The sequence below is a fragment of the Tachyglossus aculeatus genome, chromosome 2 (assembly GCF_015852505.1).
Source record: "Tachyglossus aculeatus isolate mTacAcu1 chromosome 2, mTacAcu1.pri, whole genome shotgun sequence".
Lineage (NCBI taxonomy): Eukaryota > Metazoa > Chordata > Mammalia > Monotremata > Tachyglossidae > Tachyglossus > Tachyglossus aculeatus.
This window is the reverse complement of record NC_052067.1, coordinates 164,566,967-164,594,093: the sequence shown is the minus strand read 5'-3', so window position 1 is coordinate 164,594,093 and position 27,127 is coordinate 164,566,967. Positions and strand designations below refer to the sequence as shown.

Sequence of the window (27,127 nt, the reverse complement as noted above, 5' to 3'; positions counted from 1 at the left end):
TTGGGTAGGGAATTACTCTATTTATTTTACTTGTACCTATCTATTCTACTTATTTTATTCTGTTAGTATGCTTGGTTTTGTTCTCTGTCTCCCCCTTCTAGACTGTGAGCCCGCTGTTGGGTAGGGAATTACTCTATTTATTTATTTTACTTGTACCTATCTATTCTACTTATTTTATTCTGTTACTATGTTTGGTTTTGTTCTCTGTCTCCCCCTTCTAGACTGTGAGCCCGCTGTTGGGTAGGGAATTACTCTATTTATTTATTTTACTTGTACCTATCTATTCTACTTATTTTATTCTGTTACTATGTTTGGTTTTGTTCTCTGTCTCCCCCTTCTAGACTGTGAGCCCGCTGTTGGGTAGGGAATTACTCTATTTATTTATTTTACTTGTACCTATCTATTCTACTCATTTTATTTTGTTAGTATGCTTGGTTTTGTTCTCTGTCTCCCCCTTCTAGACTGTGAGCCCACTGTTGGGTAGGGAATTACTCTATTTATTTATTTTACTTGTACCTATCTATTCTACTCATTTTATTTTGTTAGTATGCTTGGTTTTGTTCTCTGTCTCCCCCTTCTAGACTGTGAGCCCACTGTTGGGTAGGGAATTACTCTATTTATTTTACTTGTACCTATCTATTCTATTTATTTTATTCTGTTAGTATGCTTGGTTTTGTTCTCTGTCTCCCCCTTCTAGACTGTGAGCCCACTGTTGGGTAGGGAATTACTCTATTTATTTATTTTACTTGTACCTATCTATTCTATTTATTTTATTCTGTTAGTATGCTTGGTTTTGTTCTCTGCCTCCCCCTTCTAGACTGTGAGCCCGCTGTTGGGTAGGGAATTACTCTATTTATTTATTTTACTTGTACCTATCTATTCTATTTATTTTATTCTGTTAGTATGCTTGGTTTTGTTCTCTGTCTCCCCCTTCTAGACTGTGAGCCCGCTGTTGGGTAGGGACCGTCTCTATATGTTGCCAGCTTGTACTTCCAAAGCGCTTAGTACAGTGCTCTGCACATGGTAAGAGCTCAGTAAATACGATTGATTGATTGTACTTCCCAAGCGCTTAGTACAGTGCTCTGCACACAGTAAGCGCTCAATAAATACGATTGATTGATTGATTGAACTGATTTAGACTGTGAGCCCACTGTTGGGTAGGGACTGTCTCTATGTGTTGACAACTTGGACCTCCCAAGCGCTTAGTAAAGTGCTCTGCACGCAGTAAGAGCTCAATAAATACGATTGATGATGATGATGATGGGAAGTACAAGTCGGCAACACGTAGAGACAGTCCCGACCCAACAGTGGGCTTGCAGTCTAAAAGGGGGAGACAGACCAAACATACTCACAAAATAAAATCAATAGAATAGATATGTACAAGTAAAATAAATAGAGTAATAAATATGTACAGACATATATACATATATACAGGTGCTGTGGGGAAGGGAAGGAGAAAGTGAATCTCTTTTGACTTCCTAATTTTAGAGGCTGGAAGGGATCTCACAAGGGGCAACACATAGAGACACTCAATCAATCATTTATTGAGCGCTTACTGTGTGCAGAGCACTGGACTAAGCGCTTGGGGATTACTCTATTTATTTTACTTGTACATATCTATTCTATTTATTTTATTTTGTTAGTATGCTTGGTTTTGTTCTCTGTCTCCCCCTTTTAGACTGTGAGCCCACTGTTGGGTAGGGACTGGCTCTGTATGTTGCCAATTTGTATTTCCCAAGCGCTTAGTACAGTGCTCTGCACGCAGTAAGAGCTCAATAAATACGATTGATGATGATGATGATGGGAAGTACAAGTCGGCAACACGTAGAGACAGTCCCGACCCAACAGTGGGCTCGCAGTCTAAAAGGGGGAGACAGAGAACCAAACCAAACTTACTCACAAAATAAAATCAATAGAATAGATATGTACGAGCAAAATAAATAGAGTAATAAATATGTACAGACATATATACATATATACAGGTGCTGTGGGGAAGGGAAGGAGAAAGTGAATTTCTTTTGACTTCCTAATTTTAGAGGCTGGAAGGGGTCTCCGGGCCCCCCGTCTTCAGTCGGGCTTTAACCGCATTTTTTTTTTCCGCCCCACTCCCGCCAAACTTGGGGGGTTTTGCAGGGGGGAAGGAGGGATTCTTTCCCGTTCCCGAAGCTCTCCACGGAGGAGCAATCCACTCTTCACGACAGCTACTTGGAGGACGGGACTTCTTCACTGACCGAGCGGCAGCGAGGCCCAAACCTGGGAGTTGAGCTATAATCCCCGCCCCACACCTTGTCTGCTGTGTGACCTTGGGCAAGTCCCTTCACTTCTCTGGGCCTCAGTTCCCTCACCTGGAAAATGGGGATTTAGACCGTGAGCCCCAATAAGCCCCATTACCTTATTGCTCTGTATTATAATAATAATAATAATAATGATGGCATTTGTTAAGCACTTACTATGTGCCAACCACTGTTCTACGCACTGGGGGAGATATAAGGAGATCAGGTTGTCCCACGGGGGGCTCACGGTCTTCACCCCCATTTGACAGATGATGCAACTGAGGCCCAGAGAAGGGAAGTGACTTGCCCAGAGTCACACAGCTGACAAGTGACGAAGACAGGATTAGAACCCATGCCCTCTGACTCCCGAGCCCGTGCTCTTTCCGCTGAGCCATGCTGCTTTTCTATATCTGTATCTACCCCAGTGCTTAGAACAGAGTAGTAACAATCAATCAATCAATCAATCTTATTTATTGAGCGCTTACTGTGTGCAGAGCACTGTACTAAGCGCTTGGGAAGTACAATCATCATCATCATAATAATAATGGCATTTGTTAAGCGCTTACTATGTGCCAAGCACTGTTCTAAGCACTGGGGAGGATACAAGGTGATCAGGTTGTCCCATGAGGGGCTCACATACATACATATACATATATACACATATAAATATATACATATTTAGACTGTGAGCCCACTGTTGGGTAGGGACTGTCTCTATATGTTGCCAACTTGTACTTCCCAAGCGCTTAGTACAGTGCTCTGCACACAGTAAGCGCTCACTAAGTACGATTGATTGATTGATTAATATCCATTTTACAGATAATAATAATAATGGCATTTGTTAAGCGCTTACTGTGTGCCAAGCACTGTTCTAAGCACTGGGGAGGACACAAGGTGATCAGGTTGTCCCACGTGGGGCTCAGTCTTCATCCCCATTTTCCAAATGAGGGAACTGAGGCCCAGAGAAGTGAAGTGACTTGCCCAAAGTCACACAGCTGACAACTGGCGGAGCCGGGATTAGAACCCATGACCTCTGACTCCAAAGCCCGGGCTCTTTCCGCTGAGCCACGCTGCTTCTCTATATCTATATCTAGGTTGCCAACTTGCCCTTCCCAAGCGCTTAGTCCAGTGCTCTGCACACCGTAAGCGCTCAATAAATACGACTGATTGATTGATTGATTGATCTGGATCTACCCCAGCGCTTAGAACGGTGCCTGACAGAGTAACCGCTTGCCAAAGACGGGACTAGGAAGAAAAGGGAAAGAATATCGAAAACGCACGACGAGGACGGGAGGAGAAAGGCGGACTCTATCACTTACCGCTTGCATGTTGAAGATGGTCGTTTGGGAAATGATCATAGGCCAATATCGAGTATGTTTTTCTAATTGATCTTTGGCTCGCTCCAGAGGGATCTCGACACTTCCATCGAGCTTATATCTGGGGTCTAGAAAAGGAGTTAATCTGTTTTCCCTCATAAATTCACCAAAATCCTAATGATAAGCAAACAAGACAGAACCAGGACTTATTTTCCAACTTTTTACATTCCGGACATCACCGTCATCTTTCGGACTGTGTTATAAAACAAAAGGAAAGCACGACATCTTCCCCCCCGCCGCCCCCTTATTTTATTTGACTAAGTCTGGACACTTTTCAGGTCCCTTACCATTCAATAAGAAATCTGGCCCATGTTCTTTCAAACCACGGAAGCAATTTTGCCCGCTTTGGGGGAGTAAAAAGCCCCCGAAAATTTAAAATATGGAATTTCCTTGCGTTTTAATGAACTCGGCCAGACTGCTTGAAAGTACAAATGGCAGATTTTGGATTTCCATTATTGCAGGTTAGGGAAGAAGGGCTTGGAATATACACGGCAAAGAGCCCAGTGGAGCTGAGGTAAAATCCTAAGGTGGGGAGATATATTCCAGTCAATCAATCAATCAATCGTATTTATTGAGCGCTTACTGTGTGCAGAGCACTGTACTAAGCGCTTGGGAAGTCCAAGTTGGCAACATCTAGAGACGGTCCCTATCCAACAGCGGGCTCACAGTCTATATTATACATATATATGTATCTATCATATACATATATTCATTCACTCACGGTCCCTACCCAACAGTGGGCTCACAGTCTATATGATACATATATACGTATCTATCATATACCTATATTCATTCACTCACGGTCCCTACCCAACAGTGGGCTCACAGTCTATATGATACATATATATGTACCTATCATATACATATATTCATTCACTCATGGTCCCTACCCAACAGTCTATATGATACATATATACACATCTATCATATACCTATATTCATTCACTCACAGTCCCTACCCAACAGCAGGCTCACAGTCTATATGATACATATATATGTATCTATCATATACAAATATTCGTTCACTCACGGTCCCTACCCAACAGCGGGCTCACAGTCTATCATCATCAATTGTATTTACTGAGCGCTTACTGTGTGCAGAGCACTGTACTAAGTGCTTGGGAAGTACAAGTTGGCAACACACAGAGACGGTCCCTACCCAACAGCGGGCTCACAGTCTATATGATACATATATATGTATCTATCATATACATATATTCATTCACTCACAGTCCCTACCCAACAGCGGGCTCACAGTCTATATGATACACATCCTTCTCTTCCCCACAGCACCTGTATATATGTATATGTGTTTGTACATATTTATTACTCTATTTATTTTACTTGTACATATCTATTCTATTTATTTTATTTTGTTAGTATGTTTGGTTTTGTTGTCTGTCTCCCCCTTTTAGACTGTGAGCCCCTTGTTGGGTAGGGACCGTCTCTATATGTTGCCAACTTGTACTTCCCAAGCACTTAGTCCAGTGCTTTGCGCACAGTAAGCGCTCAATAAATATGATTTGATTTGACTGATTGATATGTATCTATCATATACATACATTCATTCACTCACGGTCCCTACCCAACAGTGGGCTTACAGTCTATACGATACATATATATGTATCTATCATATACATATATTCATTCACTCACGGTCCCTACCCAGCGGTGGGCTCGCAGTCTATATGATACATATATATGTATCATCATCATCATCATCAATCGTATTTATTGAGCGCTTACTGTGTGCAGAGCACTGTACTAAGCGCTTGGGAAGTCCAAGCTGGCAACATATAGAGACAGTCCCTACCCAACAGTGGGCTCACAGTCTAAAAGATATGTATCTATCATATACCTATCATCATCATCATCAATCATATTTATTGAGCGCTTACTGTGTGCAGAGCACTGTACTAAGCGCTTGGGAAGTCCAAGCTGGCAACATATAGAGACAGTCCCTACCCAACAGTGGGCTCACAGTCTAAAAGGGGGAGACAGAGAACAAAACCAAGCATACTAACAAAATAAAATAAATAGAATACCTATATTCATTCACTCACGGTCCCTACCCAATGGTGGGCTCATCATCATCATCATCATCAATCGTATTTATTGAGCGCTTACTGTGTGCAGAGCACTGTACTAAGCGCTTGGGAAGTACAAATTGGCAACATCTAGAGACGGTCCCTACCCAACAGTGGGCTCACAGTCTAAAAGGGGGAGACAGAGAACAAAACCAAACATACTAACAAAATAAAATAGACTAGATATGTACAAGTAAAATAGAGTAATAAATATGTACAAACATATATGTACAAACATAGGCTTGCAGTCTATATGATACATCAATCAATCAATCAATCGTATTTATTGAGCGCTTACTATGTGCAGAGCACTGTACTAAGCGCTTGGGAAGTACAAATTGGCATCACATAGAGACAGTCCCTACCCAACAGTGGGCTCAACGTATCTATCATCTACATATATTCATTCACTCAATGGTATTTATTGAGCGCTTACTGGGTGCAGAGCACTGTACTAAGCGCCTGGGAGAGAGCAATACAAGAAGCGGACATACGCGGGGTGACTTTGGTGACTCTTTTAGACTGTGAGCCCACTGTTGGGTAGGGACCGTCTCTATATGTTGCCAACTTGTACTTCCCAAGCGCTTAGTCCAGTGCCCTGCACACAGTAAGCGCTCAATCAATACGATTGATGGTGATGGATGAACGACGGGAGCGAGGAGGGCGGGGGCCTCACCGTGATCCGGTAGTCGGTGACGCGCCCGCCGCAGCCTTCGCTGATGGAGGGCGGATCCTCCAGGATGGAGCGGGAACTGCTGAGGACGTGCAGGAAGATCTCGCCCCCGTGGCTGCTGAGCATGTGGCTGATCACTTTGGAGCCGGACTTGCGCGGCTGCTCCAGCAGGACGGAACGACCTGCCGAGAAGGACGACGGGGCTCCCGTCGGCATCCGCGGCCCGGCCCGCGGCGGCCGGGGGGGGGGCCCTCGGCACGCCTCAACAATAACAATCATCATAATCGTGGCATTTATTATGCGGAACAAATGCCATTACTGCGTTAGCTTGTAACCTCCCCAGCGCTTAGAACAGTGCTATGCACACTCCCCTCCTCAAAACTCTCCAGTGGCTACCAATCAATCTGCGCATCAGGCAGAAACTCCTCCCCCTGGGCTTCCAGGCTGTCCATCCATCCCCTGGCCCCCTCCTACCTCACCTCCCTTCTCTCCTTCTCCAGCCCAGCCCGCACCCTCCGCTCCTCCACCGCTGATCTCCTCACCGTACCTCGCTCTCGCCTGTCCCGCCATCGACCCCCGGCCCACGTCATCCCCCGGGCCCGGAATGCCCCCAATCCCTCTGCCCATCCGCCAAGCTCGCTCTCTTCCTCCCTTCAAAGCCCTACTGAGAGCTCACCTCCTCCAGGAGGCCTTCCCACACTGAGCCCCTTCCCTTCTCTCCCCCTCGTCCCCCTCTCCATCCCCATCTTACCTCCTTCCCTTCCCCACAGCACCTGTATATATGTATGTACAGATTTATTACTCTATTTATTTTACTTGTACATATCTATTCTATTTATCTTATTTTGTTAGTATGTTTGGTTTTGTTCTCTGCCTTCCCCTTTTAGACTGTGAGCCCACTGTTGGGTAGGGACCGTCTCTGTACGTTGCCACTTTGTACTTCCCAAGCTCTTAGTACAGTGCTATGCACATAGTAAGCGCTCAATAAATACGATTGATGATGATGATGATGTTTGTACATATTTATTACTCTATTTATTTTACTTGTACATATCTATTCTATTTATCTTATTTTGTTAGTATGTTTGGTTTTGTTCTCTGCCTTCCCCTTTTAGACTGTGAGCCCACTGTTGGGTAGGGACCGTCTCTGTATGTTGCCACTTTGTACTTCCCAAGCTCTTAGTACAGTGCTATGCACATAGTAAGCGCTCAATAAATACGATTGATGATGATGATGATGTTTGTACATATTTATTACTCTATTTATTTTACTTGTACATATCTATTCTATTTATATTATTTTGTTAGTATGTTTGGTTTTGTTCTCTGCCTTCCCCTTTTAGACTGTGAGCCCACTGTTGGGTAGGGACTGTCTCTAGATGTTGCCAATTTGTACTTCCCAAGCACTTAGTACAGTACTCTGCACATAGTAAGCGCTCAATAAATACGATTGATGATGATGATGATGTTTGTACATATTTATTACTCTATTTATTTTATTTGTACATATCTATTCTATTTATTTTATTTTGTTAGCATGTTTGGTTTTGTTCTCTGTCTCCCCCTTTTAGACTGTGAGCCCACTGTTGGGTAGGGACTGTCTCTAGATGTTGCCAATTTATACTTCCCACGCGCTTAGTACAGTGCTCTGCACATAGTAAGCGCTCAATAAATATGATTGATGGTGATTAGCTTGTAACCTCCCCAGCGCTTAGAACAGTGCTATGCACATAGTAAGCGCTTAATAAATGCCATCATCATCATTATTATTATTATTATTTATTAAGTACTTGAGAAGCAGCTTATTAGAGAAGCAGTGGGGCTCAGTCCATATATCTATAATTCTATTTATCTATTTTGATGGTATTGACGCCTGTCTCCTTGTTTCATTTTGTCGTCTGTCTCCCCCTTCTAGACTGTGAGCCCACTGCTGCCGACTTGTACTTCCCAAGCGCTTAGTACAGTGCTCTGCACACAGTAAGTGCTCAATAAATACAACTGATTGATTGAATGATTGGGTAGGGATTGCCTCTATCTGTTGCCGCACTGTAATTTCCAAGTGCTTAGTACAGCGCTCTGCACACAGTAAGCGCTCAATAAATACGACTGAATGAATGAATGAATGAATGAATTAGGCTGATCCCTGGACTCGTCGTCCTGAAGACGGTTCCCTACATCCTCAGGCACCCGGGATCCATTCAACCCGACCGGGAATTCTGAATTCCTTCCTAAAGGTAGGGACTTTTGGGATTGCCTCTTTCTGTTGCCGCGCTGTAATTTCCAAGTGCTTAGTACAGCGCTCTGCACACAGTAAGCGCTCAATAAATACGACTGAGTGAATGAATGAATGAATGAATTAGGCCGATCCCCGGACTCGTCGTCCTGAAGATGGTTCCCTACATCCTCAGGCACCCGGGATCCATTCGACCAGACCGGGAATTCTGAATTCTTTCCTACAGGGAGGGACTTTCCACGTTTCCCTCAGGGAATATGTGTTTCCTTCACTCTCCTCCGCTTCCGAGCCTTATTGAAAGCCCATCTCCTCCAAGAGGCCTCCCAATCAATCAATCAATCATATTTAATGAGCGCTTACTGTGCGCAGAGCACTGTGCTAAGCGCTCCCCTGACTAAGCCGCCCTTTCCTCTTCTCCCACTCCCTTCTGCGTCATCCTGGCCCTTGGATTTGCTCTCTTTATCCACCCTTCCCTCAGCCCCAAAGCCCTTCTGGCCATATCTAGAATTGATTTATTCCTATATTTGGGTATCTATGTACGTATTTATTACTGTATTTATTTTATTAATGATGTACATATATCTATAATTCTATTTATTATCTATTTTGATGGTATTGACGCCTGTCTCCTTGTTTCGTTTTGTCGTCTGTCTCCCCCTTCTAGACTGTGAGCCCTTTGTTGCCGACTTGTACTTCCCAAGCCCTTAGTACAGTGCTCTGCACACAGTAAGTGCTCAAAACGATTGATTGATTGATTGATTGGGTAGGGATTGCCTCTATCTGAGGCTGCACTGTAATTTCCAAGTGCTTAGTACAGCGCTATGCACACAGTAAGCGCTCAATAAATACGACTGAATGAATGATTGAATGAACTAGGCCGATCCCTGGACTCGTCGTCCTGAAGACAGTTCCCTATATCCTCAGGCACCCCGGATCCATTCGACCCGACCGGGAATTCTGAATTCTTTCCTACAGGTAGGGACTTTTGGGACTGCCTCTATCTGTTGCCGCACTGTAATTTCCAAGTGCTTAGTACAGCGCTCTGCACACAGTAAGCGCTCAATAAATACGACTGAATGAATGAATGAATGAGGCCGATCCCTGGACTCGTCATCCTGAAGAGGGTCCCCTATATCCTCAGGCGCCTGGGATCCATTCCACCCGACCGGGAATTCTGAATTCTTTCCTACAGGGAGGGACTTTTCACGTTTCCCTCAGGGAATGTGCGTTTCCTTCACTCTCTTCCGCTTCCAAGCCTTATCGAAAGCCCATCTCCTCCAAGAGGCCTCCCAATCAATCAATCGATCATATTTATTGAGCACTTACTGTGTGCAGAGCACTGTACTAAGCGCTCCCCTGACTAAGCCGCCCTTTCCTCTTCTCCCACTCCCTTCCGCATCATCCTGGCCCTTGGATTTGCTCTTAGTACAGTGCAGTGCTCTGCACATAGTAAGCGCTCAATAAATATGATTGATGGTGATTAGCTTGTAACCTCCCCAGCGCTTAGAACAGTGCTATGCACATAGTAAGCGCTTAATAAATGCCATCATCATTATTATTATTATTATTATTTATTAAGTACTTGAGAAGCAGCTTATTAGAGAAGCAGTGGGGCTCAGTCCATATATCTATAATTCTATTTATCTATTTTGATGGTATTGACGCCTGTCTCCTTGTTTCGTTTTGTCGTCTGTCTCCCCCTTCTAGACTGTGAGCCCACTGCTGCCGACTTGTACTTCCCAAGCGCTTAGTACAGTGCTCTGCACACAGTAAGTGCTCAATAAATACAACTGATTGATTGAATGATTGGGTAGGGATTGCCTCTATCTGTTGCCGCACTGTAATTTCCAAGTGCTTAGTACAGCGCTCTGCACACAGTAAGCGCTCAATAAATACGACTGACTGAATGAATGAATGAGGCCGATCCCTGGACTCGTCGTCCTGAAGAGGGTTCCCTATATCCTCAGGCACCTGGGATCCATTCAACCCGACCAGGAATTCTGAATTCTTTCCTACATGTAGGGACTTTTGGGATTGCCTCTATCTGTTGCCGCACTGTAACTTCCAAGTGCTTAGTACAGCGCTCTGCACACAGTAAGCGCTCAATAAATATGACTGAATGAATGAATGAATGAATGAGGCCGATCCCTGCACTCGTCGTCCTGAAGAGGGTTCCCTATATCCTCAGGCACCCGGGATCCATTCGACCCGACCGGGAATTCTGAATTCTTTCCTACAAGGAGGGACTTTTCACGTTTCCCTCAGGGAATGTGCGTTTCCTTCACTCTCCTCCGCTTCCGAGCCTTATCGAAAGCCCACCACCTCCAAGAGGCCTCCCAATCAATCAATCAATCGTATTTATTGAGCGCTTACTGTGAGCAGAGCACTGTACTAAGCGCTTCCCTGACTAAGCCACCCTTTCCTCTTCTCCCACTCCCTTCCGCATCATCCTGGCCCTTGGATTTGCTCTCTTTATTCACCCTTCCCTCAGCCCCAAAGCCCTTATTCATTCATTCATTCATTCAATCGTATTTATTGAGCGCTTACTGTGTGCCGAGCACTCTGCTAAGCGCTCGGGAAGTCCAAGTTGGAAACACCTAGAGACGGTCCCTACCCAACAGCGGGCTCACAGTCTAGAAGACTTTGGGCCAGTCACTTCACTTCTCTGGGGATTAAGACGGTGATTCATTCATTCATTCAATCGTATTTATGGAGCGCTTACTGTGTGCAGAGCGCTGGACTAAGCGCTTGGGAAGTAGAAGTGACTTGCCCAGAGTCACACAGCTGACGAGTGGCGGAGCCGGAATTGGAACCCATGACCTCTGACTCCAAAGCCCGGGCTCTTTCCACTGAGCCACGCTGCTTCTCTAATTGTAATAATAATAATAATAATGGTGGCATTTATTAAGCGCTTACTATGTGCAAGCGCTCAGTACAGTGGTCTGCATACAGGAAGCGCTCAATAAATACGACTGACTGACTGGATGAACCCATCACAAGACTGTGACCCCCCTCCCGTGGGACAACCTGATCACCTTGTAACCTCTCCAGCGCTTAGAACAGTGCTTGGCACATAGTAAGCGCTTAATAAATGCCATCATTATCATTCATTAACCCATCACAACCCATCGCAAATAGCTCGGAAGGCTGTCCGGCGGAGACAAGTTACCATTGAGGAGAAAATTGGTGAGGCAGGAGGAGGGTCTGCTGTTAACGTCGACGGGTGAGATTCGGTAGGCTCCGGTGCAGTAATGGAGCTCTGAAATGAGATGGGTAAATCAATCAGTCAATCAATCAATCGCATTTATTGAGCGCTTACTGTGTGCAGAGCACTGGACTAAGCGATTGGGAAGTACGTCAGCCCTCCGGCGAGTCGGGATCGCAAAGACGACCAGCTTAGAAAGCTTCTGAGCCACCTCCCCGGTTCTTCTTGATGGAGAATCAATCAATCGTATTTATTGAGCGCTTACTGTGTGCAGAGCACTGTACAAAGCGCTTGGGAAGTCCAAGTTGGCAACATCAAGAGACGGTCCCTACCCGACAGTGGGCTCACAGTCTAGAAGAGGGAATCCAGGAATCAATCAATCAATCAACCGTATTTATTGAGCGCTTACTGTGTGCAGAGCACTGGACTAAGCTCCCTTCAAGGCCCTACTGAGAGCTCACCTCCTCCAGGAGGCCTTCCCAGACTGAGCCCCCTCCTTCCTCTCCCCCTTGTCCCGCTCTCCATCCCCCTCATCTTACCTCCTTCCCTTCCCCACAGCACCTGGATATATGTATAGGTGTTTGTACATATTTATTACTCTATTTATTCATTTTACTTGTACATATCTATTCTATTTTATTTTATTTTGTTAGCATGTTTGGTTTTGTTCTCTGTCTCCCCCTTCTAGACTGTGAGCCCGCTGTTGGGTAGGGACCGTCTCTAGATGTTGCCAACTTGTACTTCCCAAGTGCTTAGTCCAGTGCTCTGCACACAGTAAGCGCTCAATAAATACGATTGAATGAATGAATGTATATGTTTGTACGTATTTATTACTCTATTTTATTTGTACATATTTATTCTATTTATTTTATTTTGTTAATATGTTTTGTTGTCTGTCTCCCCCTTCTAGACTGTGAGCCCACTGTTGGGTAGGGACCATCTCTATATGTTGCCAACTTGGACTTCCCAAGCGCTTAGTACAGTGCTCTGCACACAGTAAGTGCTCAATAAATACAACTGACTGAATGAATGAATGCATATATGTTTGTATGTATTTATTACTCTATTTTATTTGTCCATATTTATTCTATTTATTTTATTTTGTTACTATGTTTTGTTTTGTTGTCTGTCCCCCCCTTCTAGACTGTGAGCCCGCTGTTGGGTAGGGACCGTCTCTAGAGGTTGTCAACCTGGACTTCCCAAACGCTTAGTCCAGTGCTCTGCGCACAGTAAGTGCTCAATAAATACGATTGACTGATTGATTGATTCTCTGGGCCTCAGTTCCCTCATCTGGAAAATGGGGATGAAGACTGTGAGCCCCCCGTGGGACAAACTTGATGCCCTTGCAACCCCCACCCCCGACCCATTGCTTAGAACGGTGCTTGGCACATAGTAAGCGCTTAACAAACACCAACATTATTATTATTATTAGTACCTCAGAGTGAAACTGCTTTGAGGGAGAGACCAGCTAACTTTTAGACTCTGAAAAATGGCTGATATTGTGCCCTGCAAAAATTCTACTCCATATGTATATATGTTTGTACATATTTATTACTCTATTTATTTATTTATTTTACTTGTACATATCTATTCTATTTATTTTATTTTGTTAATATGTTTTGTTTTGTTCTCTGTCTCCCCCTTCTAGACTGTGAGCCCGCTGTTGGGTAGGGACCATCTCTAGATGTTGCCCACTTGTACTTCCCAAGTGCTTAGTACAGTGCTCTGCACACAGTCAGCTCTCAATAAATACGACTGATTGATTGATTGATTGATTTAAAAAAAATGACATCCTCTTCTCTCCTTCCCACCTCAAACCCTTGAAAGAATCGTAAAAAACGGCAACTTCGGACCCCATCCCGTCCCGCCGTTTTTCATTTCTTTCCAGAGCTTAGAACTCTGCTTCGCACAGAGTGAGCGCTTCCTAAAGGCCATTATTCCAGCGCTTAGAACAGTGCTTTGCACATAGTAAGCGCCTAATAAATGCCATCATCATCACCATTATTATTATTATTGGAAAAACACCTACCCACGCTATTTGTCCGCGGAGTGCACCACTTTAACGTCACGGTTTCTTTAAACGTGCCTTCTCTGCTGCTGCCCAGATGGGTATCTCCTGCAAAAAGACAGAAATAGTGCAAGAGAATGAACACTTGATGATATCGAATTTAACGATACGGAAATAAACGCTGTGGGGCTGCGGGTGGATGAATAGAAGCAGCACGGCAGAGTGTATAGAACACGGGCCTGGGATTCCCAGGGTCATGGGTTCTAATTCTGACTCCCCCTCGTCCCCCTCATCTTCCCTCCTTCCCTTCCCCACAGCACCTGTACATATGTATATATGTTTGTACAGATTTATTACTCTATTTATTTTACTTGTACATATCGATTCTATTTATTTTTGTTAGTATGTTTGGTTTTGTTCTCCGTCTCCCCCTTCTAGACCGTGAGCCCACTGTTGGGTAGGGACCGTCTCTAGATGTTGCCAACTTGGACTTCCCAAGCGCTTAGTCCAGTGCTCTGCACACAGTAAGCGCTCAATAAATGCGATTGATTGATTGATTGACTCTGCCACTCGCCTGCTGTGTGACCCTGGGCAGGCCGCTTCGCTTCTCTGGGCCTCAGTTACCTCATCTGTGAAACGGGGATTGGGACTGAGAGCCCCACAAGGGACACGGCCTGCGTCCAACCCCATTTGCTTGTATCCACCCCACGGGGCGGTTCAGTGCCTGTACTTCCCAAGCGCTTAGTACAGTGCTCTGCACACAGTAAGCACTCAATAAATACGATTGACTGATTGATAGATTGGCACATAGTAAGCACTTAACAAATACCACAGTTACTATAGCTAAACAATCAATCAATCGTATTTATTGAGTGCTTACTGTGTGCAGAGCACTGTACTAAGCGCTTGGGAAGTACAAGCTGGCAACACATAGAGACAGTCCCTACCCAACAGTGGGCTCACGGTCTAGAAATGTCCAGCTAATGTCCAAAGGCCATTCATTCAATCGTATTTAGAGGAGCAGCGTGGCTCAGTGGAAAGAGCCCGGGCTTTGGAGTCAGAGGTCAGGGGTTCGAATCCCGGCTCCGCCACACGCCTGCTGTGTGGCCTTGGGCAAGTCACTTCACTTCTCTGAGCCTCAGTTACCTCATCTGTAAAATAGGGATTAAGACGGTGAGCTCCACGGGGGATAGGGATCGTGTCCAACCCGATTACCTTGTATCTACTCCAGCACTTAGAAGAGCGCCTGGCACATAGTAAGCGCTTAACAAATACAGTCTTCTAGACTGTAAGCCCGCTGTTGGGTAGGGACCGTCTCTATATGTTGCCAACTTGGACTTCCCAAGCGCTTAGTCCAGTGCTCTGCACACAGTAAGCGCTCAATAAATACGATTGATTGACTGATTGTTGGGTAGGGACCGTCTTTAGATGTTTGCAACTTGGACTTCCCAAGCGCTTAGTACAGTGCTCTGCACACAGTAAGAGCTCAATAAACACGATTGATTGATTGATTGTTGGGTAGGGACCGTCTCTAGATGTTGCCAACTTGTACTTCCCAAGCGCTTAGTCCAGTGCTCTGCACCCAGTAAGCGCTCAATAAATACGACTGAATGAATGAATGAAATACCATCATCATCATCACTATTATTATCTCTTCTGTATTGCATACATGCATATTGCATGTATTGTATATATGCATATATGTTTGTACATATTTACTACTCTATCTTCCTTGTACATATCTATTCTATTTATTTTATTCTGTTACTATGTTTTGTTTTGTTGTCTGTCTCCCCCTTCTAGACTGTGAGCCCGCTGTCGGGTAGGGACCGTCTCTAGATGTTGCCAACTTGTACTTCCCAAGCGCTTAGTCCAGTGCTCTGCACACAGTAAGCGCTCAATAAATGCAACTGATTGATTGATTGTTGGGTAGGGACCGTCTCTAGATGTTGCCGACTTGTACTTCCCAAGCGATTAGTACAGTGCTCTGCACACAGTAAGCGCTCAATAAATACGACTGAATGAATGAATGAAATACCCTCATCATCATCATCACTTATTATCTCTGCTGTACTGCACTCTCCCAAGCCTCGAGCAGAATGCTCTGCACACAAGAGGTGCTCGATACATACCACCTGATTGATTCAAAGAGGGAACAGGAAGTCGGGAAAGAAAGTAAACTGAGGTCAGGAGACCGAATACTGAGAAACACATCTGCTGTACTAGATCTCCTCCTCGTCCCCCTCTCCATCCCCCACCGCCTTACCTCCTTCCCTTCCCCACAGCACCTGTATATATGTATATATGTTTGGACAGATTTATTACTCTATTTATTTATTTATTTTGCTTGTACATATCTATTCTATTTATTTTATTTTGTTAGTATGTTTGGTTTTGTTCTCTGTCTCCCCCTTTTAGACTGTGAGCCCACTGTTGGGTAGGGACTGTCTCTACATGTTGCCAACTTGTACTTCCCAAGCGCTTAGTACAGTGCTCTGCACACAGTAAGCGCTCAATAAATACGATTGATGATGATGTATATATGTTTGTACATATTTATTACTCTATTTATTTTACTTGTACATATCTATTCTATTTATTTTATTTTGTTAGTATGTTTGGTTTTGTTCTCCGTCTCCCCCTTTTAGACTATGAGCCCACTGTTGGGTAGGGACCGTCTCTATATGTTGCCAACTTGTACCTCCCAAGCACTTAGTCCAGTGCTCTGCACACAGTAAGCGCTCAATAAACACGATTGATGATGATGATGATGTATATATGTTTGTACATATTTATTACTCTATTTATTTTACTTGTACATATCTATTCTATTTATTTTATTTTGTTAGTATGTTTGGTTTTGTTCTCTGACTCCCCCTTTTAGACTGTGAGCCCACTGTTGGGTAGGGACCGTCTCTAGATGTTGCCAACTTGTACCTCCCAAGCACTTAGTCCAGTGCTCTGCACACAGTAAGCGCTCAATAAACACGATTGATGATGATGATGATGTATATATGTTTGTACATATTTATTACTCTATTTATTTTACTTGTACATATCTATTCTATTTATTTTATTTTGTTAGTATGTTTGGTTTTGTTCTCTGACTCCCCCTTTTAGGCTGTGAGCCCACTGTTGGGTAGGGACTGTCTCTAGATGTTGCCAACTTGGACTTCCCAAGCGCTTAGTCCAGTGCTCTGCACACAGTAAGCGTTCAATAAATACGATTGATTGACTGATTGATTGATACGCACGCATGCCTTCCCCCCCCGCCAGCCTGTCTGCTGCCAGTTTGGGAAAAGGTCAAAAAGCCCCAGAACCTCCGCGCGTCCGAACGTCACGGAACCCTACAATGACAAAGGGCTACCGGGATCTACGGAAAAAAGACTTTTTGGGGGAAAAAAATTCACATTAAATGTCCTCCCTGCTCCCCCCGACACTAGGGGAAAACAAAAACGAAAACCCTCCCGCCCCAAACCACTTCTGTATTTGCAGGACATTTCAATCTCGGAACCACTTTAGACTAATTTGAACACCTGCGATTTCACAAAATAATAGTCAGATGTCACCTGCTTACTTGAACATTAAACTCTGGGCATTCCTGAATGTTCTGCTTTTAATTATACCGACGGAGACCACCTTGGAATCAAGTGGTTTGGCTTCGATCCCATTCTAAAGCGTAGGAGTACCTTTTTCGGTAAAAACCGACGCTTGAATCGGCTGTCTGGAAATCCTTTCGTTACCACCCAACATACACTATACTATATATTAATCATTAATATCAATCAATAGTAATAGTATTTGCTATATTATAAAAATTAATTATTAATGTCAGCTGCATATTAATATATTATATGTACTATATGTATTATATATTATAAATATTAATTGTTAACGTTAACTATATATTAATATATTATATACTAATAACATAGTAATAATAATAATAATGGCATTTATTAAGCGCTTACTTTGTGCAAAGCACTGTTCTAAGCGCTGGGGAGGTTACAAGGTGATCAGGTTGTCCCTCGGGGGGCTCACAGTCTTAATCCCCATTTTACAGATGAGGTCACTGAGGCACAGAGAAGTCAAGTGACTTGCCCAAAGTCACACGGCTGACAACTGTCAGAGCTGGGATTCGGACCCATGACCTCTGACTCCAAAGCCCGTGCCCTTTCCATTGAGCCACGCTGCTTCTTATATTATTAGATTACTATTCTATATTATTATATGCACAATAACATAGTAGCACTTACACATAATATATACAGCAATATATATACCATATGCACAATAATAACATAGTAGTACTTATGTATAATATATACAGTGATATTATATATAACATGCACAATAATAATAACATAGTAGTGCTTATGTATAATATATACAGTAATACATATAGTATAATAATAGTACAATAATAATAATAAGCTCCCAGAATAAATCCGACTGAATGAATCCATCAGTGGAATTGGAGTGCTTACTGTGGGCAGAGCCCGCACTTGGGAGACTCCAATATGATGATGAATGATGGTAATAATGATAATTCTTCCTTCGGTCGTATTTTTTGAGTGCTTACTACATGTCGAGCACTGTTCTCTCCCCGGTGGATTCTTTCCACCCGCATTTATCGTCTCTCACTTACCGCTTTTTATGAAATCTACATGGGCTTCCTTGTGATGGAGCAGTTCGACATCATAATTGGCCGACGTGTTCGCATGCTGCTCTTCCTTGAGATGAAAATGGAAATGTGTTTGAAACGCTTCTTCGGAAGAAACGGCAATTTAACATCCCTTTCTCCTTTTCGCTCACAGCGAAGGGACGCTCGGGATCGTCAGACACCAGGCTGCGACGTTTAGGGAGTTTGCTTAGGGAGCAGCCTATTTAGAGATGTACCTTTTGGCCCGTCCTGGGGAAGCCACAGCGAGGTGCAAATGGACGACGCTATCGTCTCACACGTCTGAACTAAATAATAATAATAATAATAATAATAATAATAATAATAATAATAATAATGGCATTTATTAAGCACTTACTATCTGCAAAGCGCTGGACTAAAGTGGGGCGGCAGAGGTGGTCACACCTGATTATCCGTCTCTGAAATTTTTTACCGGAATTTTACCAGACTCCGATAGGGAGGGACCCTTTGGGCCGCTTTTCCCCCGGGGAGAAACTACTTCGCTCTCGTTTTACAGTGGAAATCCAGAATGCCAATTCACCCTGATCACGACGAGGGGCCCCAAATCGGAAGCCCAAGGTTCATTTTCGAGAGGGCATCTTTAAACAGTTGCAGGAGATTAGCCTTGTATCCTGTGTATATATATATATATATATATATATAAGGGATATACAGTACATATATCACCTGTATATATGTTTGTACATATTTATTACTCTATTTTACTTCATCATCATCATCATCATCATCAATCGTATTTATTGAGCGCTTACTATGTGCAGAGCACTGTACTAAGCGCTTGGGAAGTACAAGTTGGCAACATATAGGGACAGTCCCTACCCAACAGTGGGCTCACAGTCTAAAAGGGGGAGACAGAGAACAAAACCAAACGTACTAACAAAATAAAATAAATAGATATGTACAAATAAAATAGAGAAATAAATATGTACAAACATATATACACATATACTTGTACCTATCTACTCTTTTTATTTTATTTTGTTAATATGCTTGGTTTTGTTCTCTGTCTCCCCCTTCTAGGCTGTGAGCCCGCTGTTGGGTAGGGACTGTCTCTATATGTTGCCAACCTGTACTTCCCAAGCGCTTAGTACAGTGCTCTGCACACAGTAAGCGCTCAATAAATCCGATTGATGGATTGATTGATTAGGCAACGCCCTGTACAACGCCGACCCTCCTCCAGGGAGGCCTTCCCAGACTGAGCCCCTTCTTTCCTCTCCCCCTCGTCCCCCTCTCCATCCCCCCGTCTTACCTCCTTCCCTTCCCCACAGCACCTGTATGTATGTATATATGGTTGTACATATTTATTATTCTATTTATTTATTTATTTATTTATTTTACCTGTACATTTCTATCCTACTTATTTTATTTTGTTGGTATGTTTGGTTCTGTTCTCTGTCTCCCCCCCTTTAGACTGTGAGCCCACTGTTGGGTAGGGACTGTCTCTATGTGATGCCAATTTGTACTTCCCAAGCGCTTAGTACAGTGCTCTGCACATAGTAAGCGCTCAATAAATACGATTGATTGATTGACCCGACACGGGATGCTCATCGGGGGTTCGGAGGGAACCAGACGTTCTTTCTCATTAAAAGGACAAAAGGTGGGAGGAAAAGCCACAGCAGATCTGCTCCGTGAATCACAAATACATATCATCATCAATCGTATTTATTGAGCGCTTACTATGCGCAGGGCACTGTACTAAGCTCTTAGAATTCAATCGCTTTTTTTTTCTGCTGGGATCGGGATTCACGGTCCACCGGCGAATGACCTCCGCTACGGACGGTTCACCGTCCAAAAGACGACAAGGAGGCCCGTACGGCGTCTATCAAGGGGCACTAGCTAGCGATTTTTGAAAATCCAGCCGTTTTTCCTTCCCCGCCTTCTGGGCTTCCCACCCCGGCCAGTTTGCAAAGCCGGGGCGGGTGACGCTGAAAGCCAGTCGGAAACAGAGGCGGAAAAACAGTCAGCTGACAAAAAGGGCAGGGCAGGGGGAAGTTACGAACGCCGTGAAACCTCCCAGAGAAAAAAACGGTTTTAATTCACCCCATCGTTAAACGAGGAAGTCTTCGCGTCTTGTCCTCCAGACCTGCCGAGCTGAACACGCAAAACGGAGTCCTATTCGTCTCGGGCTCTCTCGGAATTCCCGTTAGACGGGAAGGAAAAATGGACACGGCCACTACAGGACACACAGTCGGGACTATCCGACGACACAGCCCTCCGGAGAAGAATGACAGACAGAAAGTTCCCGAGAGATCGGATCTGAACGGCAGAGCTTTTTGTTCTGTCAATTAATTTTCACGCGAGTGAAACTCACTCGTTATGACCGCCGACTCCCGTTAACGGAAAACGTTAGCTTAAGAGCAGACGCGTTGGGATACGCCGGGGAAAATTCGCCGTTTTTTGAACCTCAGAGATGGACTGTGGAGCGAAAGGGCAAATTTGCTTAAAAATAGGGTTGTGTGAACGAATAAATCCCTTTTGAGACACTACTAGTTTTTAGAGCAAATGACGAGAAGCAGCGTGGCTCAGTGGAAAGAGCCGGGGCTTTGGAGTCAGAGGTCATGGGTTCAAATCCCGGCTCCGCCAACTGTCAGCTGTGTGACTTGGGGCAAGTCACTTCACTTCTCTGGGCCTCAGCACCCTCATCTGGAAAATGGGGATAAAAACTGTGAACCCCCCGTGGGACAACCTGATCACCTTGTAACCTCCCCAGCGCTTAGAACGGTGCTTTGCACATAGTAAGCGCTTAATAAATGCCTTCATTATAGCCTTCTAGACCGTGAGACCGCTGTTCGGTAGGGACCGTCTCTATTACCGCTGACTCCCGCTAACGCAAAACGTTAGCTTAAGACACGATGGGATACGCCGGGGCAAAATTCGCTGTTTTTTGAACCTCAGAGATGGAGGGACTGTTTCTATATGTTGCCAACTTGTACTTCCCAAGCGCTCAGTACAGTACTGTGCACGCAGTAAGCGCTCAATAAATACGACAATGAATGAATGAATGGACTGTGGAGCGAAAGGGCGAATTTGCTTCAAAACGGGGTTGTGTGAACGAATAAACCCCTTTGGAGACACTACTAGTTTTTAGAGCCAATGATACCCTTCTAGACCGTGAGCCCGCTGTTGGGTAGGGACCGCCTCTATATGTTGCCAACTTGTACTTCCCAAGCGCTCAGTACAGTACTGTGCACGCAGTAAGCGCTCAATAAATATGACTGAATGAATGAATGAATGGACTGTGGAGCGAAAGGGCGAATTTGCTTCAAAACGGGGTTGTGTGAACGAATAAACCCCTTTGGAGACACTACTAGTTTTTAGAGCCAATGATACCCCTCTAGACCGTGAGCCCGCTGTTGGGTAGGGACCGCCTCTATATGTTGCCAACTTGTACTTCCCAAGCGCTCAGTACAGTACTGTGCACGCAGTAAGCGCTCACTAAATACGACTGAATGAATGAATGAATGGACTGTGGAGCGAAAGGGCGAATTTGCTTCAAAACGGGGTTGTGTGAACGAATAAACCCCTTTGGAGACACTACTAGTTTTTAGAGCCAATGATACCCTTCTAGACCGTGAGCCCGCTGTTGGGTAGGGACCGCCTCTATATGTTGCCAACTTGTACTTCCCAAGCGCTTAGTACAGTGTTCTGCACACAGTAAGCGCTCAATCATCATCATCATCGATCGTAAATACGATCGAATGAATGAATGATTGATTGAATGAATGATCCTCCCCGCTATTTACTGACCCGGTCCCGGGCACTGAGGGTGGGCTAGGGAAACGGGAAACGGGATGCGGAGAGGGAAACGGCGTCAAAATCCCCTCCAAATAGGCGGCGGACTCTGGGCGAGTGGTTTTGGGGGGCCGAGATGAAAATCGGATGGGATGACTGACCTTCATGGGGATATTGGTGATGGTGGTGGAAGCCAGGTCGAAGTGCTGCTGAACTAAGACGTTCAGCTTGGAGGCGAGGTGTCTTCCGGCCCGGACGCTGTGCACTTCGCTGCTCAGCACCGGAGAGAGCTACGGACAACGGGAAGCGAGGGAGCGTTAGGGCCTCCGCTGCCACCGCGGGACAGGAGGCGGGCCCTTGCTATTCTCAAGGAAACGCTCTAGGCTGCTGAAAAGAAATAAAAACCCAAGCACCGCTTCTGCCTTAGTTGAAGCGCTTAGCACAGTGCTCTGCACACGGGGAGCGCTCAATAAATACGACAGATTGATCGACTGCCTTCCGGCGGGCGCCCTGGGAGTCCGCCATGGAAGAATGCTGAACGCTCCCCCTCTCCATCCCCCCTGCCTTGCCTCCTTCCCTTCCCCACAGCACCTGTATATATGTTTGTACGGATTTATTACTCTATTTATTTTACTTGTACGCATTTATTCTATTTATTTTATTCTGTTAATATGTTTGGTTTTGTTCTCTGTCTGCCCCTTCTAGACTGTGAGCCCGCTGTTGGGTAGGGACCGTCTCTAGATGTTGCCAACTTGTCCTTCCCAAGCACTTAGTCCAGTGCTCTGCACATAGTAAGTGCTCAATAAATACGATTGAATTGATGGATGGATGGATGGATGAATGAATGAATGAATGAAAGGAGATCGCACCCTTCAGAGGATCGTTAGGAAGAAAGAGCTTTCTATCTGGAGAGAGCTAGGGGGAGGCAGGACACCTGGGTTTTAGGCCCCGCCTCAACCGCTGACCGGCTGTGGGACCGAGGGCAAGTCACTTGACATCCCCGGGCCTCGGTTTCCTCATCTGCACAATGGGGATGACATATCCTCTCCGATCTCCCATCCTCCTGTCTCTCCCCACTTCAATCCATACTTCACGCCGCTGCCCGGATCATCTCTGTGCAGAAACGCTCTGGGCATGTCACTCCCCTCCTCAAAAATCTCCAGTGGCTACCAATCAATCGGTGCATCAGGCAGAAACTCCTCACCCTGGGCTTCCAAGCTGTCCATCCCCTGGCCCCCTCCTACCTCCCCTCCCTTCTCTCCTTCTCCGGCCCAGCCCGCACCCTCCGCTCCTCCGCCGCTAATCTCCTCACCGTACCTTGCTCTCGCCTGTCCCGCCGTCGACCCCCGTCCCACATCCTCCCCCGGGCCCGGAATGCCCTCCCTCTACCAATCCACCAAGCTCGCTCTCTTCCTCCTTTCAAGGCCTTACTGAGAGCTCACCTCCTCCAGGAGGGCTTCCCACACTAAGCCCCCTTTTTCCTCTCCCCTTCCCCATCCCCCCCCACCCTACCACCTTCCCCTCCCCGCAGCATCTGTATATATGTTTGTACAGATTTATTACTCTATTTTACCTGTCCATATTTACTATTTCTTTTGTCAATGATGTACTTCTAGCTCTACTTCTATTTACTCTGATGACTTGACACTTGCCACATGTTTTGTTTTGTTGTCTGTCTCCCCCTTCTAGACTGTGAGCCCGTTGCTAGGTAGGGACCGTCTCTATATGTTGCCGACTTGTACTTCCCAAGCGCTTAGTATAGTGCTCTGCACACAGTAAGCGCTCAATACGATTGAATGAATAATAATAATAATAATGATAGCATTTATTAAGCGCTTACTATGTGCAAAGCACTGTTCTAAGCGCTGGGGAGGTTACAAGGCGATCAGGTTGTCCCACGGAGGGCTCACAGTCTTAATCCCCATTTTACAAATGAGGGAACTGAGGCGCAGAGAAGTGAAGTGACTTGCCCAAAGTCACCCAGCTGACAATTGGCAGAGCTGGGATTTGAACCCATGACCTCTGACTCCAAAGCCCACGCTCTTTCCACTGAACCACACTGCTTCTCTAATGAATGAATGAATGAATGGATAGGGACCGTCTCTATATGCTGCCAACTTGTACTTCCCAAGCGCTTAGTCCAGTGCTCTGCACACAGTAAGCGCTCAATAAATACAATCGAATGAATGGATGAATGAATGAATGAATATCAGGTCTCCCTCCGAGACCCGAAAGCTCACCTGGCAGAGAGACTGTGTCTGATCTGATCTTTCTGTCTCTACCCTAGTATTTAAGACAGTGTAGTACTCTCCCGGGCGCTTAGTACTACGCTCCAAACACAGTAATCGCTCAATAAATACGATTATTGACTGATTGACTGCTTAACCCATACTATGCGCTGAAAAAACGTAATTGCTATTAGCTCTAGGCCGTAAGCTCGTTACAGGCCAGGACCGTGCCTGTTAATTCTGTAATATGGTACTCTCCCAGGCACTTAGTACAGTGCTCTCCACAAGGCGCTCAATAGAGACCACTGACTGATTGATAGTATTAGTATCACAAAGAGGAGGACAGAAGGAATGGCCGAAAGCTAGTTTGCAATCTCCTCAGGCAAGGTATTAATAAAAATAATAATAACGATGGCATTTATTAAGCGCTTACTATGTGCTTACACTGTTCTAAGCACTGGGGAGGTTACAAGGTGATCAGGTTGTCCCATGGTGGGCTCGCAGTCTTCACCCCCCTTTTCCAGACGAGGTAACTGAGGCCCAGAGAAGTGAAGCGACTTTCCCGAAGTCACACAGCTGGCAATTGGCGGAGCCGGGATTTGAACCCATGACCTCTGACTCCAAAGCCCGGGCTCTTTTCCACTGAGCCACGCTGCTTCTCATGAGTGAGATTTTTAAAAGTACTGTTTCGTGAGCCCACTGTTGGGTAGGGACCGTCTCTATATGTTGCCAACTTGTACTTCCCAAGCGCTTAGTACAGTGCTCTGCACACAGTAAGCGCTCAATAAATACAATTGATTGAAGAAGCTCAATGCAGATGATACTCCAGGAGTTAGTACCATGTGGTTTGTAGATGAAGTTAAATGATTTTTACAAAAAATTATTGACTGACAATAGAACTGTATTAATAGGGCAGAGATTATTTTCTTTCCACCCTTCACCGAGCAACAAATCAGTTTTGAACGAGAGTAACAGAAAGCTTTAGTTCTACGAAATAAAATCCCGAGCAAGTGGAAAATAGGCTTTAAAATGATGTTATTTTTTATCTTGCCAACTTGCACTTCCCGGGGCTGCGGAGAGGCAGCCTGGCTCAGTGGAAAGAGCCCGGGCTTTGGAGTCAGGAGTCATGGGTTCGAATCCCGGCTCCGCCAACTGTCCGCTGGGTGACTTTGGGCAAGCCGCTTCACTTCTCCGGGCCTCACTGACCTCATCTGGAAAACGGGGGTGAAGACTGGGAGCCCCCCGTGGGACAGCCTGATCACCCTGGAACCTCCCCGGCGCTTAGAACAGTGCTTGGCACAGTGCTCTGCACACAGTAAGCGCTCAATAAATACGATTGATGATTGATGATGATAGTAAGCGCTTAATAAATGCCATCATTACCATTATTATATCATTATTATTATAACGTGTACTTCCCAAGGGCTTAGTCCAGTGCTCTGCACACAGTAAGTGCTCAATAAATACAACTGAATGAATTCGTTATTATTATTATTATTATTATTATTATTATTATTATTATTATTCTCCCTGGCCTGGCGGTGCCCACCTCCTCCAGACTGTGACCCCCTGCCCCGTGAGGGACCGCGGCCTGGCTCCTAGTCGTGGTGAGCCCGCGGCGAGCTGCCTTATTAACGACTGTCCGTCTGCGATGCCGCCAACAACAACCGGGAAGAGACTTGGCAGAGGCACTGACGGGCAGGTGATTGTCAGCTGTGCGACTCTGGGCAAGTCACTTCACTTCTCTGGGCCTCAGTGACCTCATCTGGAAAATGGGGATGAAGACTGGGAGCCCCCCGTGGGACAGCCTGATCACCTTGGAACCTCCCCGGCGCTTAGAACAGTGCTTGGCACATAGTAAGCGCTTAATAAATGCCATCATTATCTTTATTATATCATTATTATTATAACTTGTACTTCCCAAGGGCTTAATACAGTGCTCTGCACACAGTAAGCACTCAATAAATACGATTGAATGAATGAATTATTATTATTATTATTATTATTATTATTATTATTATTATTACCATTCTCCCTGGCCTGGCGGTGCCCACCTCCTCCAGACTCTGACCCCCTGCCCCGTGGGGGCCGTGGCCTGGCTCCTAGTCGTGGTGAGCCCACGGCGAGCTGCCTTATTAACGATTGTCCGTCTGCGATGCCGCCAACAACAATGAAGAAGAGACTTGGCAGAGGCACTGACGGGCAGGTGATTGTCAGCTGTGCGACTCTGGGCAAGTCACTTCACTTCTCTGGGCCTCAGTTCCCTCATCTGGAAAATGGGGATGAAGACTGGGAGCCCTCCGTGGGACAACCTGATCACCTTGGAACCTCCCCGGTGCTTAGAACAGTGCTTGGCACATAGTAAGCGCTTAATAAATGCCATCCTTATCATTATTATATCATTATTATTATAACTTGTACTTCCCAAGGGCTTAGTCCAGTGCTCTGCACAGTAAGCGCTCAATAAATACGATTGAATGAATGAATGAATTATTATTATTATTATTATCATTATTATTATTATTATTCTCCCTGGCCTGACGGTGCCCACCTCCTTCAGGCTATGACCACCTGCCGCACGGCCATGGCCTGGCTCCTAGTTGTGTATGC

At 45.2% G+C, this 27,127-nt stretch overlaps 1 protein-coding gene across 4 annotated transcripts in view; it reads right to left on the bottom strand.

The window, feature by feature from the left end:
• The window catches only part of INTS13 (integrator complex subunit 13), a 96,965-nt gene that overhangs the window by 24,078 nt on the left and 45,760 nt on the right, over window positions 1–27,127 (bottom strand). For all 4 annotated transcript variants that reach the window (XM_038741878.1, XM_038741873.1, XM_038741884.1 and 1 more), the window contains exons 8-13: window positions 22,451–22,579; window positions 18,504–18,588; window positions 13,877–13,963; window positions 11,812–11,901; window positions 6,413–6,591; window positions 3,593–3,763 (exon numbers count right to left, since the gene is read on the bottom strand). In XM_038741878.1, the coding sequence (XP_038597806.1) occupies window positions 3,593–3,763; window positions 6,413–6,591; window positions 11,812–11,901; window positions 13,877–13,963; window positions 18,504–18,588; window positions 22,451–22,579 (741 nt within the window). The remainder of the gene's footprint in view (window positions 1–3,592; window positions 3,764–6,412; window positions 6,592–11,811; window positions 11,902–13,876; window positions 13,964–18,503; window positions 18,589–22,450; window positions 22,580–27,127) is intronic.